This window comes from Gouania willdenowi, chromosome 19 (assembly GCF_900634775.1).
Source record: "Gouania willdenowi chromosome 19, fGouWil2.1, whole genome shotgun sequence".
NCBI lineage: Eukaryota > Metazoa > Chordata > Actinopteri > Blenniiformes > Gobiesocidae > Gouania > Gouania willdenowi.
This window is the reverse complement of record NC_041062.1, coordinates 19396270-19408681: the sequence shown is the minus strand read 5'-3', so window position 1 is coordinate 19408681 and position 12412 is coordinate 19396270. Positions and strand designations below refer to the sequence as shown.

At 38.2% G+C, this 12412-nt stretch overlaps 1 protein-coding gene across 4 annotated transcripts in view; it reads left to right on the top strand.

Annotated features, from left to right (window-relative positions):
- The window catches only part of grid2ipb (glutamate receptor, ionotropic, delta 2 (Grid2) interacting protein, b), a 45672-nt gene extending 33987 nt beyond the window's left edge, over positions 1-11685 (top strand). For 2 of the 4 annotated variants that reach the window (XM_028475653.1, XM_028475655.1), the window contains 11 exons: positions 176-919; positions 2268-2408; positions 4749-4836; positions 5268-5345; positions 7185-7381; positions 7467-7622; positions 7701-7787; positions 7863-7992; positions 8160-8278; positions 8365-8529; positions 9980-11685. In XM_028475653.1, the coding sequence (XP_028331454.1) occupies positions 176-919; positions 2268-2408; positions 4749-4836; positions 5268-5345; positions 7185-7381; positions 7467-7622; positions 7701-7787; positions 7863-7992; positions 8160-8278; positions 8365-8529; positions 9980-10051 (1977 nt within the window). In that variant the 3' untranslated portion in view covers positions 10052-11685. Of the gene's footprint in view, positions 1-175; positions 920-2267; positions 2409-4748; positions 4837-5255; positions 5346-7184; positions 7382-7466; positions 7623-7700; positions 7788-7862; positions 7993-8159; positions 8279-8364; positions 8530-9979 lie in introns of all 4 variants that reach the window. The other 2 variants (XM_028475652.1, XM_028475654.1) reach the window with 1 other exon arrangement.
- Positions 11686-12412: the final 727 nt, after the last annotated feature.

The following is a 12412-nucleotide window of genomic DNA, read 5'->3' as shown; positions in this document are numbered from 1 at the left end:
TTGTGATAATGTCAGTACCGTGACATTCATTATATATACAGTATATATATATAGAACCATGAACTCTGTAAAACAGACCCAGCTGTTGTTTAAAGTTCAGTTTGTTTTAAAGAAATGTAAAAGATTGGTGAAAGTTGTGGTCGTTATTGTAACAGTGCACCTCTCCTCTATCCAGATGTGTTTCCAGGACGACCAGGACCGCGGCTTCATGCCCCGTCACCTGATCAGAGGGAGCAGTGAGGACCATTGTAGCAGCGATGACGCTTCATCTCCATCCTATGTTTTGGAAACACAACCAATCCCCCCGCCTCCTAACCAGAGCCCCCCACCTCCTCCACCCTTCCAGGCTCTGATACCTCCTCCCATTCCATTTACCGACCCCTCACCACCTGTGCGGTTCTCTCCAGAACACGCCCCCCGTAGCCGAATGCCATTTCAGCCACACCATCCCATCATCCCTCCCCCTCCTCCTCCCCCAGGAACCCTCCTCTCTAGCCACGCCCCCCATCACAACGTGCTCTGCAGTAGAGACGGAGTAGAGAAAAGTCACCAGCGTTTCCAGCCATCCTCCTCACGGCTCTCCCACGGCCACACCATCCTATCCACCACCACCACGTTGCGCTCGTCTCGCCCCGGGCACCTCCCTCGTCAGCTCAGCCAACCACAGCCAATCTGCCAGACCTCGCCCCAAATGTTGAGACCCACTCAGCTGGTCCTCCAGAGACACCATCAGCTCCACCATCAGCACAGTTACCAGGGCCCACTGCCTCCTTCGCTTAGGGACCATAATCCATCCCTGCATCAGAACCAAGGCTCCACAGGTTGCTCCCAGCACTCCCAGCCTCCAACCTCTCACTCCTCCCTTCCTAGTCACACCAAAACCTACGAAAGTTCAAGGCAGGAGCAACAGACACAGCAGGTAGAGCGACTCATAATGGAGCACATCGGTTTGGTTATGGGACAAATGATGACTCATTTAAGACTTCTTATCTTGCCTCCAGTCAAACACGGGGGAGGTTCTATCATGTCTAGAAGCTGCTTTGCTTTCTTTAGCAGTAAAACAGCATCTTTGGGTAGTCTTAAGGAAAAAACATGTATTCTTGAGTGAGTTTTTAAGTTCTTTGTTCTTTAAATAGAAAAAAAAGTCCAAACAAAGAAAAAGAAAAAAAACCTTAGAAGAATGCTGAATTCTTCAGAAAGATCCTTGTTTTGATGTATAACAATCAAAGATAAATAGCAGCAGGGAGGAAGCTTTTGAACTTACCAGGCTATTGCAGGGGTGGAGCAGCCATTTACAAAGTGAGGGTGTTTAGTTTATTAAATTAATTTACTAAAACCATGACAAAGCTGTTATTAGGTCAGTGATACTCAACATGTGGCTCTTTATGTCTAAATTATATAGAAAACTATAACATTTCATATATCAATATATATATATATATATATATATATATATATATATATATATATATATATATATATATATTACATTATGTATCAAAATACAATTTTTCGGAGCCGCTGCTTTTACTTCTCAGAACAACATGTAAAGCTGAGTTAGATGATTAATGAGTGTCACATATTGATCATCTGTTTGTTAATAAATGTCCCTGTGTAGCATTTTGCATCAGCAAATTAAACCCAGAATTGTCTTTCTGGTCAGAGTTTATTTGATAAAATTATCTAGATTTATATCATATATCACCATTTTGAGAAAAAATATTGAGATATGAGTTTTGGTCCATATCACCCAGCCCTAGTAGGAATGTTCACAGCATTATTAAGACAATAATAGTCGACCTACCAGATTCTAATCACATCATTGTATTTAGTAAGTGGTTGACAAGTGGGTGTTTTAGATTTCTTGTACATCTGTCTTAAAATATAAGGGATACTGGAGCTTGGTTGGGCAGGTGGGACGGCTGGTATTGGGCGCAAGAAAATTTCCCTTATTTTCAAATCCAAAACTTGACAAGTATGCATACCACCTGTTTCCTCTTTTTTGTCAATTTTTTTCCACTCTTGACTGCTTTTGGCCCATTTTAGTCACTTTTCACTCTTTTCTTGCCATGTATCTGCCACTTTTGGACTATTTTTTGCCACTTGTTACTCATTCTTTGTCACTTTACTTAACACGTTACTCATTGCTGTTAACTCCGTTTTGGGATAAAAAAAAAAAGGCAGAAAGGGAAAAAAAATGTCTTTAAATTGGATGTTTGTAAGAAACAAGTGTTTTTTCTGAGGTGTTAATGTTGTTGTTCTCCAAGGCTCCACCACCTCCACCTCCGCCTTTGCCTCCACCCAGTGACCCACCTCCGCTGCCCAAGGCGTCAGACACAAACCACATGAGTGTGAAGAGGCTTCGCTGGGAACAGGTGGAGAACTCCGAGGGAACGATATGGGGTCAGGTGAGCAGCGTGTAGATATGTTCACTGTGCACAGAAGTGTCTGATAATCAGACCTGTGAATGTTCCCACCACGGCTGTTGGATCTCTCAGCACTCCCACGTCTCACTTTCCCATAAACGGAACAAACTCCTTCTGTGCCTCTGAGTCACAACTGCAGTGCATCACACCTGTAATTAAGATTATTTGCAGACTATTTGTTCTGTTCTTTGATTCAAACCTAGAGCTCTATAAAAGATCTTTCTTTACTTATGAATAAGGCTGACATTACGCTATCATTAGCATGAATAAGGTATCATGAACAGGGGCGTAGCACCACCAACCATCTTGTTGGGACCCTACTGTAAGTTCAATTAAATTAAATTCAACTTTATTTATATAGTGCAAATTACAACAAAAGTCATCTCGAAGCGCTATCAAAATATGAAATTTGTAAGAAAAAAACCAAAAAAAAAACAACAAATTTACACTAACATGAATCAGCGACAGTGGGAAAAAATCTCCAGCAGGACCAGGCTCAGAGGTGTCAGCCATCTGCTTCACTGGTTGGGGTTAGTGGACAGAAAGAGAACAGACAGGATAGAGTATTCTAGCTGCAGCATTCTGGATTAACTGGAGACTATTTAGTGAGTTACTGGGACATCCTGACAGTAGAGAGTTACAATAATCTAATCTAGATGTAACAAATGCATGAATCAGTTTTTCAGCATCACTTTGGGCCAAGATGTTCCTGATTTTAGAGATTATACGGACGTAGAAGAAGGCTGTCCTTGTGATTTGTTTAATATGAGAATTAAAGGATAAGTCAGTATCAAAGAAAACGCCTAAGTTTTTTACTGTGGTGCTGGGTGACAGAGTAATGCCATCCAGAGACACTATTTGTTCTGATCATTTATCTCTAAGGTGTTTTGGACCAAATACTTCGGTTTTATCCTGGTTAAGAAGGAGAAAGTTATGCTCATCCAGGATGTGATATCTTTAAGACAAGCCTGAAGTTTTAATAACTCATGAGTTTCATCAGATTTCATTGACAAATAGAGCTGTGTATCATCAGCATAGCAATGGAAATTTATATTATGTTCTCTGATAATGTTACTTAGTTTAAGCATATATAATGTAAAGAGTATTGGTCCTAAAACTGAACCTTGTGGAACTCCATGATTAACTCTGGCATGCGCTGAGGAAAGATTAATATGAACAAAGGCCTGTGGTACATAACCTGTTGCTCGAGTTAATGCAGTTCATCATACTAATGCTAATTAGTAGAAGAACATCTTTAAATAGTGGAGTTGGGATTGGATCCAAAAGACAGGTTGTTGGTTTAGAACTACTGTTACTGTTACTGTATAGTTTTCACCAGGAAACTATACTAGTATTCTTGCATTATTATATATGAGCTTTATTTATTATAACCCCGAGGTTACCAACCTTTTTTGGGTCGTGACCCCATTTTGATATCACAAATAGTTTTTGATCGTGTTTATTAAAGTGTGTTACAGAGTAGTTAATATTGGTGTGCAACCTTAGATATTTTTGAACTGCATTTTGTTTGAACTAGACTTATATTTGAGAAACTATAGGATACAGTTATTTGATATTTATTGTGTGACGTGTATTTGAAAAATAATAATGAATCAAAAAATTTTAAAATAGAATTTTAATTTGTTTTCACCTAAATTCTTTTTTTTTTTTTTTTTTTTTTTTTTCGACCCCATTTTAATTCAAGGCAACCCGACCCCAAGTTTGAAAAACAATGCAATAATCTAATGACTACATAGCCATTGCTTGTATTTTATAAATCTGTTCTATATATTTTAGTGTTTTATTGAATATTGTGTTTGTGACGTACCTTTGCTATACAATTTAGGAGTGGCTGCTAATTTCTTAAAAAAAAAATATATATATATATATATACACACAAAGCAAACATGTACAAAGATTAATAAACATTTCATTAAGAATGATTGTAATAATTGGAACACTCTGGCCAGCTTATTTTCATTCCATTATAATATAAAACAAACTTCTGATGGACCTCCCAGTCCCCATAAGTAATATTTAACTATAATAATCATCTTTTTTCCTCAAATAATTGCAAACAGTGAGAAAACAAAGCAAATATGCACTTAAATTAAATATGCATGTAACTTGAGTTACTTTATTTTAACTAGTAATATATTACCACTTTTCACTTTTGTAATGAGTTACACTACTGAGTTACTTCAAAAAGCAATATATTACTGTAATATATTACACAAATACCTAGTTACTCCCAAAATTGGTCTTTATGTTGAAAACTTCAAGTAAAGTGTCACTTATCTTTCTCTGTTTGTCTTTGTTTAGCTCGGAGAAGATTCAGAATATGACAAACTCAGCGACATGGTGAAGTACCTGGACCTCGACCAGCACTTTGGGACTCAGCGCAGACCCAGTATGATTGATATCTTGTTCTTCATTCTGCTCAGTAATCACTTCATTATTTATGTAATCATCGTCTCTTTCGCTGTAGGTAAAAAAAACAAACAAACCTCGTATAGCAGCACATTGTTGACATCATGTGTTTTGTTTGTACCTTTGCAGTTATGTTCTTCATATTCCTGCATCGGACCATAACTCTGCCTCTTCAGTCCATTCTCCATAAGGCACCATATCCTCAGTAATATCACAGATCTGCTAGAAGGGGAAAAGCACTTATTTTTATGTTTTTTTTAAATAAAGATCAGGCCTTGCAGCACAGCTGTGATATTAACTCATCAACCTGCCTCATGTCGGCTTGATGTGACTTAGCTTTTGTTTAGACCTTCCCGGTGCCTGGAGAATCCATTCTTACACTGTTGTTAAAATGATCAGTCTCTCCTCCAGAGCCAGCCTTCCTGCCAGAGAACCTAAAAAAGAAAGACGTGGTGGAAATTCTCTCACACAAGAAAGCCTACAATGCCTGTGAGTAGCACAAGAGGACACCTGATGGATCTCACACCTGATTGGATGAAGTATCTAATGAAAACACTGACTTACACTTATCACCTTTAAATAATGTAATAAGAGTTTATATCTGTTCATTTGATTCCCACCTTGATGCTGGTTCCATCTTAAGCTTTTTGATTCCGTTTGTTTGAACTAGCCTATTCTCTCATTCCACTTCATATTTCATCTTCCAATTACTTTTGCTAGAACAATTTATGTACAAGATTTCTTCATTGTAAAGTTATTATTGTCTGAATGTTTAAGGTTTACTCTTTGGTACCATACCATCATCCCATAGTTTTTTATTGGAGTAAAGCACGTGTCCAAATTACAGAGGAATCATGAATCATACTCAACACTTCTGGTGCTTATATCGCATAATTGCAGTAATTTTTTATGTTAACGTGTTGAAAAAACTCAAAATTGTTACAAAATCCTTCAATTTTCCTCAATTATTCTAATAGTATTTTACTTAAATAGAAATTAGTCACAGAATCTAGGAAATTTAAAGTTAAGATCCTATTGCGACTGACATCTATCAGCTATTGCTTGGATATTGTTGGTTTCTTACATTTTTTTGTATTTTATGTATACATAGAAGTGCAAACTGGAGCACAATAATGTTGAAAATGGAGGCGGTGGGAATTGAAGGACTGTGGTCGTATACGATTTTACTGACTGACGCTGTGTATGGGCTTGGTGAAATCCAGGTAGTTGATGATATCATGATACATAATAGTCCAGATTTTTGCCTCGTAGGTCCTGGTTTAGCTTTGCAAGCCACAAGTGCCTCCTTTCCTCTGATAACTTGTGAGATTGTTCTCCCTGATATATTATTTTTGGCAGTCTATAAAAACTCCAAATGTGTCTCACTGTTTGACTGATTGGTACAGCCAAAAACACGAGCAATTGCTACCATTTCGTCTCAAAATTTGGGATTTTCTTGTCTGCGTACGGTTTGTAGACCTGCTGCTTTATCTCCAAAATGTCGACTTCCGGGTTGATGTTGCACCGTGAAAACCCTCTATTTGGTTACCGTCTAATGTGCAATGTTTTTTGAACAATTTAATAATAACTAATTTTATATATTTATCCTTCTCTTGTTCAAATGCTGTGGTGGCGGGTAGAATCTGCTACTACTTTCTTTCTGGCCGCCTTCTACTCTTAAACATGTTCATAAATGATTCCTTACCCCTTTAGCACCGAAAGAATATCTGTAATATTACGTGAATATCTGTAAAAAGCCCATTGTTCTACTAGCTATGTCTGCTAGCATAGCATCTCTTCTTCACTGCACAGCAAAGCTGCATCCCAACCGACCACTGGGTTACCAGCGCCCTCTGCTGGTCCAAATAAATATGTGACGTAAATACAGTGCAGACTGTTTTTTTTTTTTTTTTTTAAACTCCAATTGTTAAGACACAAAATACATTTTCAGTTGCACTTTTAAAAAGAAAAATAACTATTATGCAGTTTTGCATCGTTTACTATAGAACCAAAATTTTAATTAATAGGCTTCTTCTTCATTTGTATTATTCCTTTATTTATTTCATTCAAGATTTATTTTTAGTTAAATTGCATTGTTTTGAATAGTTTATCCAGGGATTCTTTTGGCAATGAAAAAAAAAGGAAAATAGTACAGTATTTTCTAGTTTTTTTCTCAAAAAAAATAAAGGAATATTTTTCAATCTAAAATAAATCGAGAGAAAATCATATCGTGAACCCAGTATCGTGAATCGAATCGTATCGGGAGTTGAGTGAATCGTTACATCCCTACCCGAGAGTAAATCTGAGTTTGTCCCTCCTCCTCCTTAGCCATCCTCATTGCCCACCTGAAGCTGTCCCATGCAGAGCTGCGTTCAGTCCTGATGAACTTGACCACAGGCAGACTGGAACCAGCTCACATCAAACAGCTGCTGCTCTACGCTCCAGACGACGACGAAGTCAAACAGTACGAGCAGTTTGAACAGGACCCAGCCAAACTCAGCGAGCCCGACCAGTTCATCTTTCAGGTGTCTGGAGATCAAAGTCACTTGTGGACGTGTTTATAAATATCCCTGAAGGATCTGAGTGTACAAATATATTTCAATATTTTAGATGCTGATGGTGCCCGAGTATAAGACTCGTCTGCGAAGTCTTTACTTCAAGACGACTCTGCAGGAGAGGACGGAGGAGTTGAAGGTAGCTTACGATTACATCTACAAAGCGTCAATGGAGCTCAGAGGCAGCAAGAAACTGGCCAAAATCCTGGAGGTACAGCAAGGCTCACCACCCAGCTTTTAAAAACATATCAGGAGAAATGCAGTAACACCCCAATTTGTGTTTCCTCAGTTCGTTCTTGCGATGGGAAATTACCTGAATAACGGTCAGCCCAAGAGCAACAGAACAACCAGTTTTAAGATCAACTTTCTGACTGAGGTTCGCTGCAGATGTCTCGTATTCAACAAACTCTTCATCCTGATTGTGTTCTCACTCCTTTTTTTGCTCTTTTAGCTCAGCACGACCAAAACCGTAGATGGAAAATTCACTTTTCTCCACATCCTGGCAAAGTCCTTATGTCAACACTTTCCTGAGCTGCTGAACTTCTCTAGAGAACTTACAACGGTGCCTTTGGCAGCCAAAGGTACAAAAGTAACACAGCTTTAGAGGAAAACCATGAGCACATGGTTACAGAGAGTAGCAGCTTCAGTGTTGTGACAAACAGAAAGGTTAAAGATAGTGTATATCCTGATCTGTGCATGGCCTATCTGTAGTTGTTCCATCATAATGTTCTTGTCATTTCTGTACCAGTGAACCAGCGGGTCATAACCACAGAACTGAGCGACCTCCACGCCACCATTCAAGACATCAGGACGGCCTGTCAGAAGATCACACCCACCTCCGAGGACCACTTTGCCTCCATCATGAGCGTACGGTGTCATCTTTGGAAGCAGATGTTAGCAGTGGTTCAGCAGTGAGGGTTTGTGAAGGTTTGTGAATCTTTTTCTACTGGCAGAGTTTTCTGGAGAACAGCCACCCAGCGATCCAGTCTCTGGAGTCTCTGCAAACTCGAGCCATGGAGGAGTTCTCAAAGGTGGTTTCTTTCTTTGGAGAAGACGGAAAGTCCACCAGCACAGATAGTTTCTTTGGCATCTTTGCAGACTTCATCTGCAAGTTTGACGTAAGCCAGTTCTCCATGAAAGATTCCTTTTGTCTTCTTGTAGAATAAGTTGAGGTTTTGTTTATTCAGACAAGGTTTTTCAGGAATTTTTTAACTCCTGACTTCTGCCGATTGCCATTGAAGTTTCCTTTGAAGTTTCACTTGATTTCCATGTAATAGTTCCAGCAAGATTCATGTTGTCTTCCTCTTGAAAAGAATGCCAAATGTGTATATTAAACATGCTATTTAAAGGAACCATCAAAGGTGATCAGCAGAACTCCTCTGACGAAGACTAACAATTGACAGTCGAAACGTGTCAGGAGATAAAAAAAAAAAAAATCCTGAAAAACCTTGTCTGAATAAACAAAACCTCAGCTTAACAATTCGTGTACCCTTCGTTCTTTGGTTATTCCATTTTAAAACCAAATCAAAGTAACAAATAAACAGTGTGGTTATTTTGTTTTACTGACTTAAACCCAAAACAGAAATACAGAAAAACCAAAAACCAAACAAGCAGCATTTTTCGGTTTTAAAATTAAATCTTGTTCTGTTTGTGAGATATTTGGATATTCAAGGGAAACTAGAATGAGAGCTTCATGTTTTAAGCTCACTGCACAGAGAGGACCCACAGACGGGGGCGGACTTTTACTGCTGGACAAAATAGGAGCAACGCATAACTCACATTACTGATGAACTGGTGAATAGAAACGGTATTAATACATTAATAAATCAAAACCGAAAAAAGGATGTTTACATAAAACATGCACATGTGTGATTAAAGGAACCAGAGGTGGTGTAATGAATCTTTGTGCTCCTCGTTTCTTGTGATCGTCTGTGTGTGTTGACGGCTGCCGTTAGTGGCTAGCGGTATTAAAATGTGCAAAAATATATATTTTTACTGCCCTCAAAAAAGCTGTGTAATTGTTTTTGCAAAAGTGTCAAATGGTAGAGTTTCTAACATCTGTTGTTCCTCACAGTCGATAGTCAGTCACCAGTTTATGTGGATACTATTTGGACCGTAACACTGTTCGGTAAAGTTGGCAGATATTCACAGATTCGGACTTCCAGCATCAATAACTCTAACAAAACGTCATCGACACACAAATTACGCCTCTTTGCCATTGGTGTGAGGTGGGCAACATGATACATTTTATCAAACGCAGCAGAGTAAAAGTTTGCCCCCGTCTGTGGGTCCACTCTGTATGGTGGGATTAGAAGCTCTCATCCATAGTTTCCCCGTAAATATTCAAATATCACACAAACAGAAGATTTAATTTTAAAACAGAAAAACGCTGTTTCTTTCAAGTCAGTAAAAACAAATAAAAACGGAAAAATGGTTTTAAAACGGAATAATCAAAGAATGAAGTTTTCTAAGGATTCTTAGCAGTTCTCCACTGGTGAATTTCTTTCATAAAGTCCCTTTTTTTCTTCTTACACCCAACATGAAGACGTTCTATTTCTTCCATTGCAGAGAGCTCTTAATGAGACTCAGACTCCAGAGAATCCCAGAAGCCCCCGACTCTCGTCCCCTCTGGCCTGGTAGAAGTGAAGAACTGCTTTTCCACTCTTTGGAACCAATGTGCCAAGAACACACAGAGACTCTCGGGGGGGGAAAAAAAAGCATGAGAACTCCAGGTGCATCTGTAGGTTTATGAGGAGCGACGCAGGGTTTAATGTACAGCAACGTTGGTGCTGAGTAGAGTAGAAACAATCCACTACTTGGACCAAGTTCATGCCCTTCATTTGTTTGACAACATTAGAATATTTTCACCAACGCGTCCAAGAACATTTAAAGGCTCTGCATCACAACACTGCAATAAACAGATATAAACGACAGAGTTAACTGGCCCAGGTATTATGATATTACTTTAAAAGTATTTTTTTTTTCTAAGTGATCATGTTTAATATTTGTAAAGATGAGTGTAGAATAGTGTATACGTGGGTGAACTAAAGGGGATTCATCAGTGTGGTTTAAAGTGCTTCACTTTCTTATCATTTCACAGATCACATTACTTTGAGCTGCTTCGCCTCTTCTTCTTCTTCTTTTTTTTTTTATACAAACAGATTCGTTTGGGGATTCATAGAATTTACGGCTTCAGAGCCTCCCATTAGCAGCTTGATACTTTGTTTCTGTAACATTGTCTAAAACACAGAGAAGAACAAACTCTCATTCTTAAACTAAAGAGTAACTAAACCCTGCAGGGTTTTGTTGACATGCCACTAAAGGGAAATCAAAAAAAATATCTTGATTATGGGTGGGGCTCCTGGAGCAGTTAAGTCACGCCCAATCTATCCTGTAAAATCTCCAATGAACAATCTATGCTATGCTAACAAATCATTAATCAATATACCTCTCTATTGACTATTCTCTCAATCCAACCTACTCACCAAAAAGTCGACAAGTGCTAGTTCTTGTAGGGGGGCGGAGACAACAGTGAGGCGCGATGGTCCAATGATGTCACATGATCTTGTTCTCAGCCAATAGGAAAAATCCATTGTAGCCTGGTTTCAACCCATAGAGGGCAGTCACTGACATTTGACAACAAAATATGCTAAATTGAAATACTTGGAGTTAAATCAGGATTAATCATCAGCACGACTTCATGCATTTGTTGGAGGGTTTAGTTACTCATTAAAACAAGGTGTCAAACTTGTTTAAGTTTGAGGTCAAATATAAATCAGTTTGAACTAAAGTGGCCTATAGGTGAAGAAAATGAGTAAGTTTCACACTAATGTGCCTGAGTTTGCAATTCCAGGTATAAAGGAAATGTAAAGTATGTAAAGTACATAGATATCTGTCCTTGTACATTTCCTTGATTTTGTGGCAAATTTCTACTTAGTTAGGCAAAATCTTGTGGAATATTTTGAGTAAAAATGCAGGATTTTGGAAAGATTGAGAGTTTTTTCAACAATTTGCATTTATAAATGACTGCCATCGTGTGGTTTAAGCATTGGAAATCTGTGAGCCATGTAAAAGTACAGTATGTATTTGGGGGAGCTGTTATATCTCCAACAGAAATGATTGGTAATTTACCCAATGGTTCATGTTTAGTCTGTAATTTTTTATTTCTCCTGCGGGCTCCTGGATGCTCTAAAGCAGTGTTTCTCAAATGGGGGTACGTGTACCTAGGGGTACTTGAGAAAGAGGATTATTAACAAATGAAAGCATAAAAAATATGTGGTTTTATGTTTATTTTTAGTTAAAAATGATAATCGTACTAAATATTACCAGCAACTAACAAAACGACAAAAACACACAATATGAGAAAAATATAGTGAAATAATACCAACATAAAAACACTCAAAATAAGAAAATATACTGAATAATAAAAAGAACAGACAAACAGCAAAATACAGAAAATGACACAAAATTATCTTGTATACAAGGGTCCCAAATCAGGTGGGAGTGACAGGAAATGATTAAAAAAAACTACAGAAATAATCCTATTCAGGAGGCACTAAATACTTATTTACAAAATTAGATTCTTTAAAATGTGTGTTCAATTAAATTCAACTTTATTTGTACAGTATATTACAATTTACAACAAAGTCATCTCAATGCACTTATCAAAATATAAAATTCATAATAAGAAAGAAAAAAACCCAACAAGATTCACATGAACAAGCATTTAGCGACAGTGGGAAAAAACAACTCCCTTTTAACAGGAACAAATCTCTGTTAGAACGAGGTTCAGAGGTGGCAGCCATCTGCGTCGACTGGTTGGGGTTAGTGGACAGAAGGACCAACAGAACAGGATAGAGAGATAGAACATCAGAGTGTCTCAGACTAGTTGAGCCGTGAACCACAGATCAGGAACTGCCATCATCAGCTTCAAGAACCTGAAACAGAGCAGAGAGAGAAGGGAGAGGAGAAGACACTGACTGCAGAAAAACATGATACATT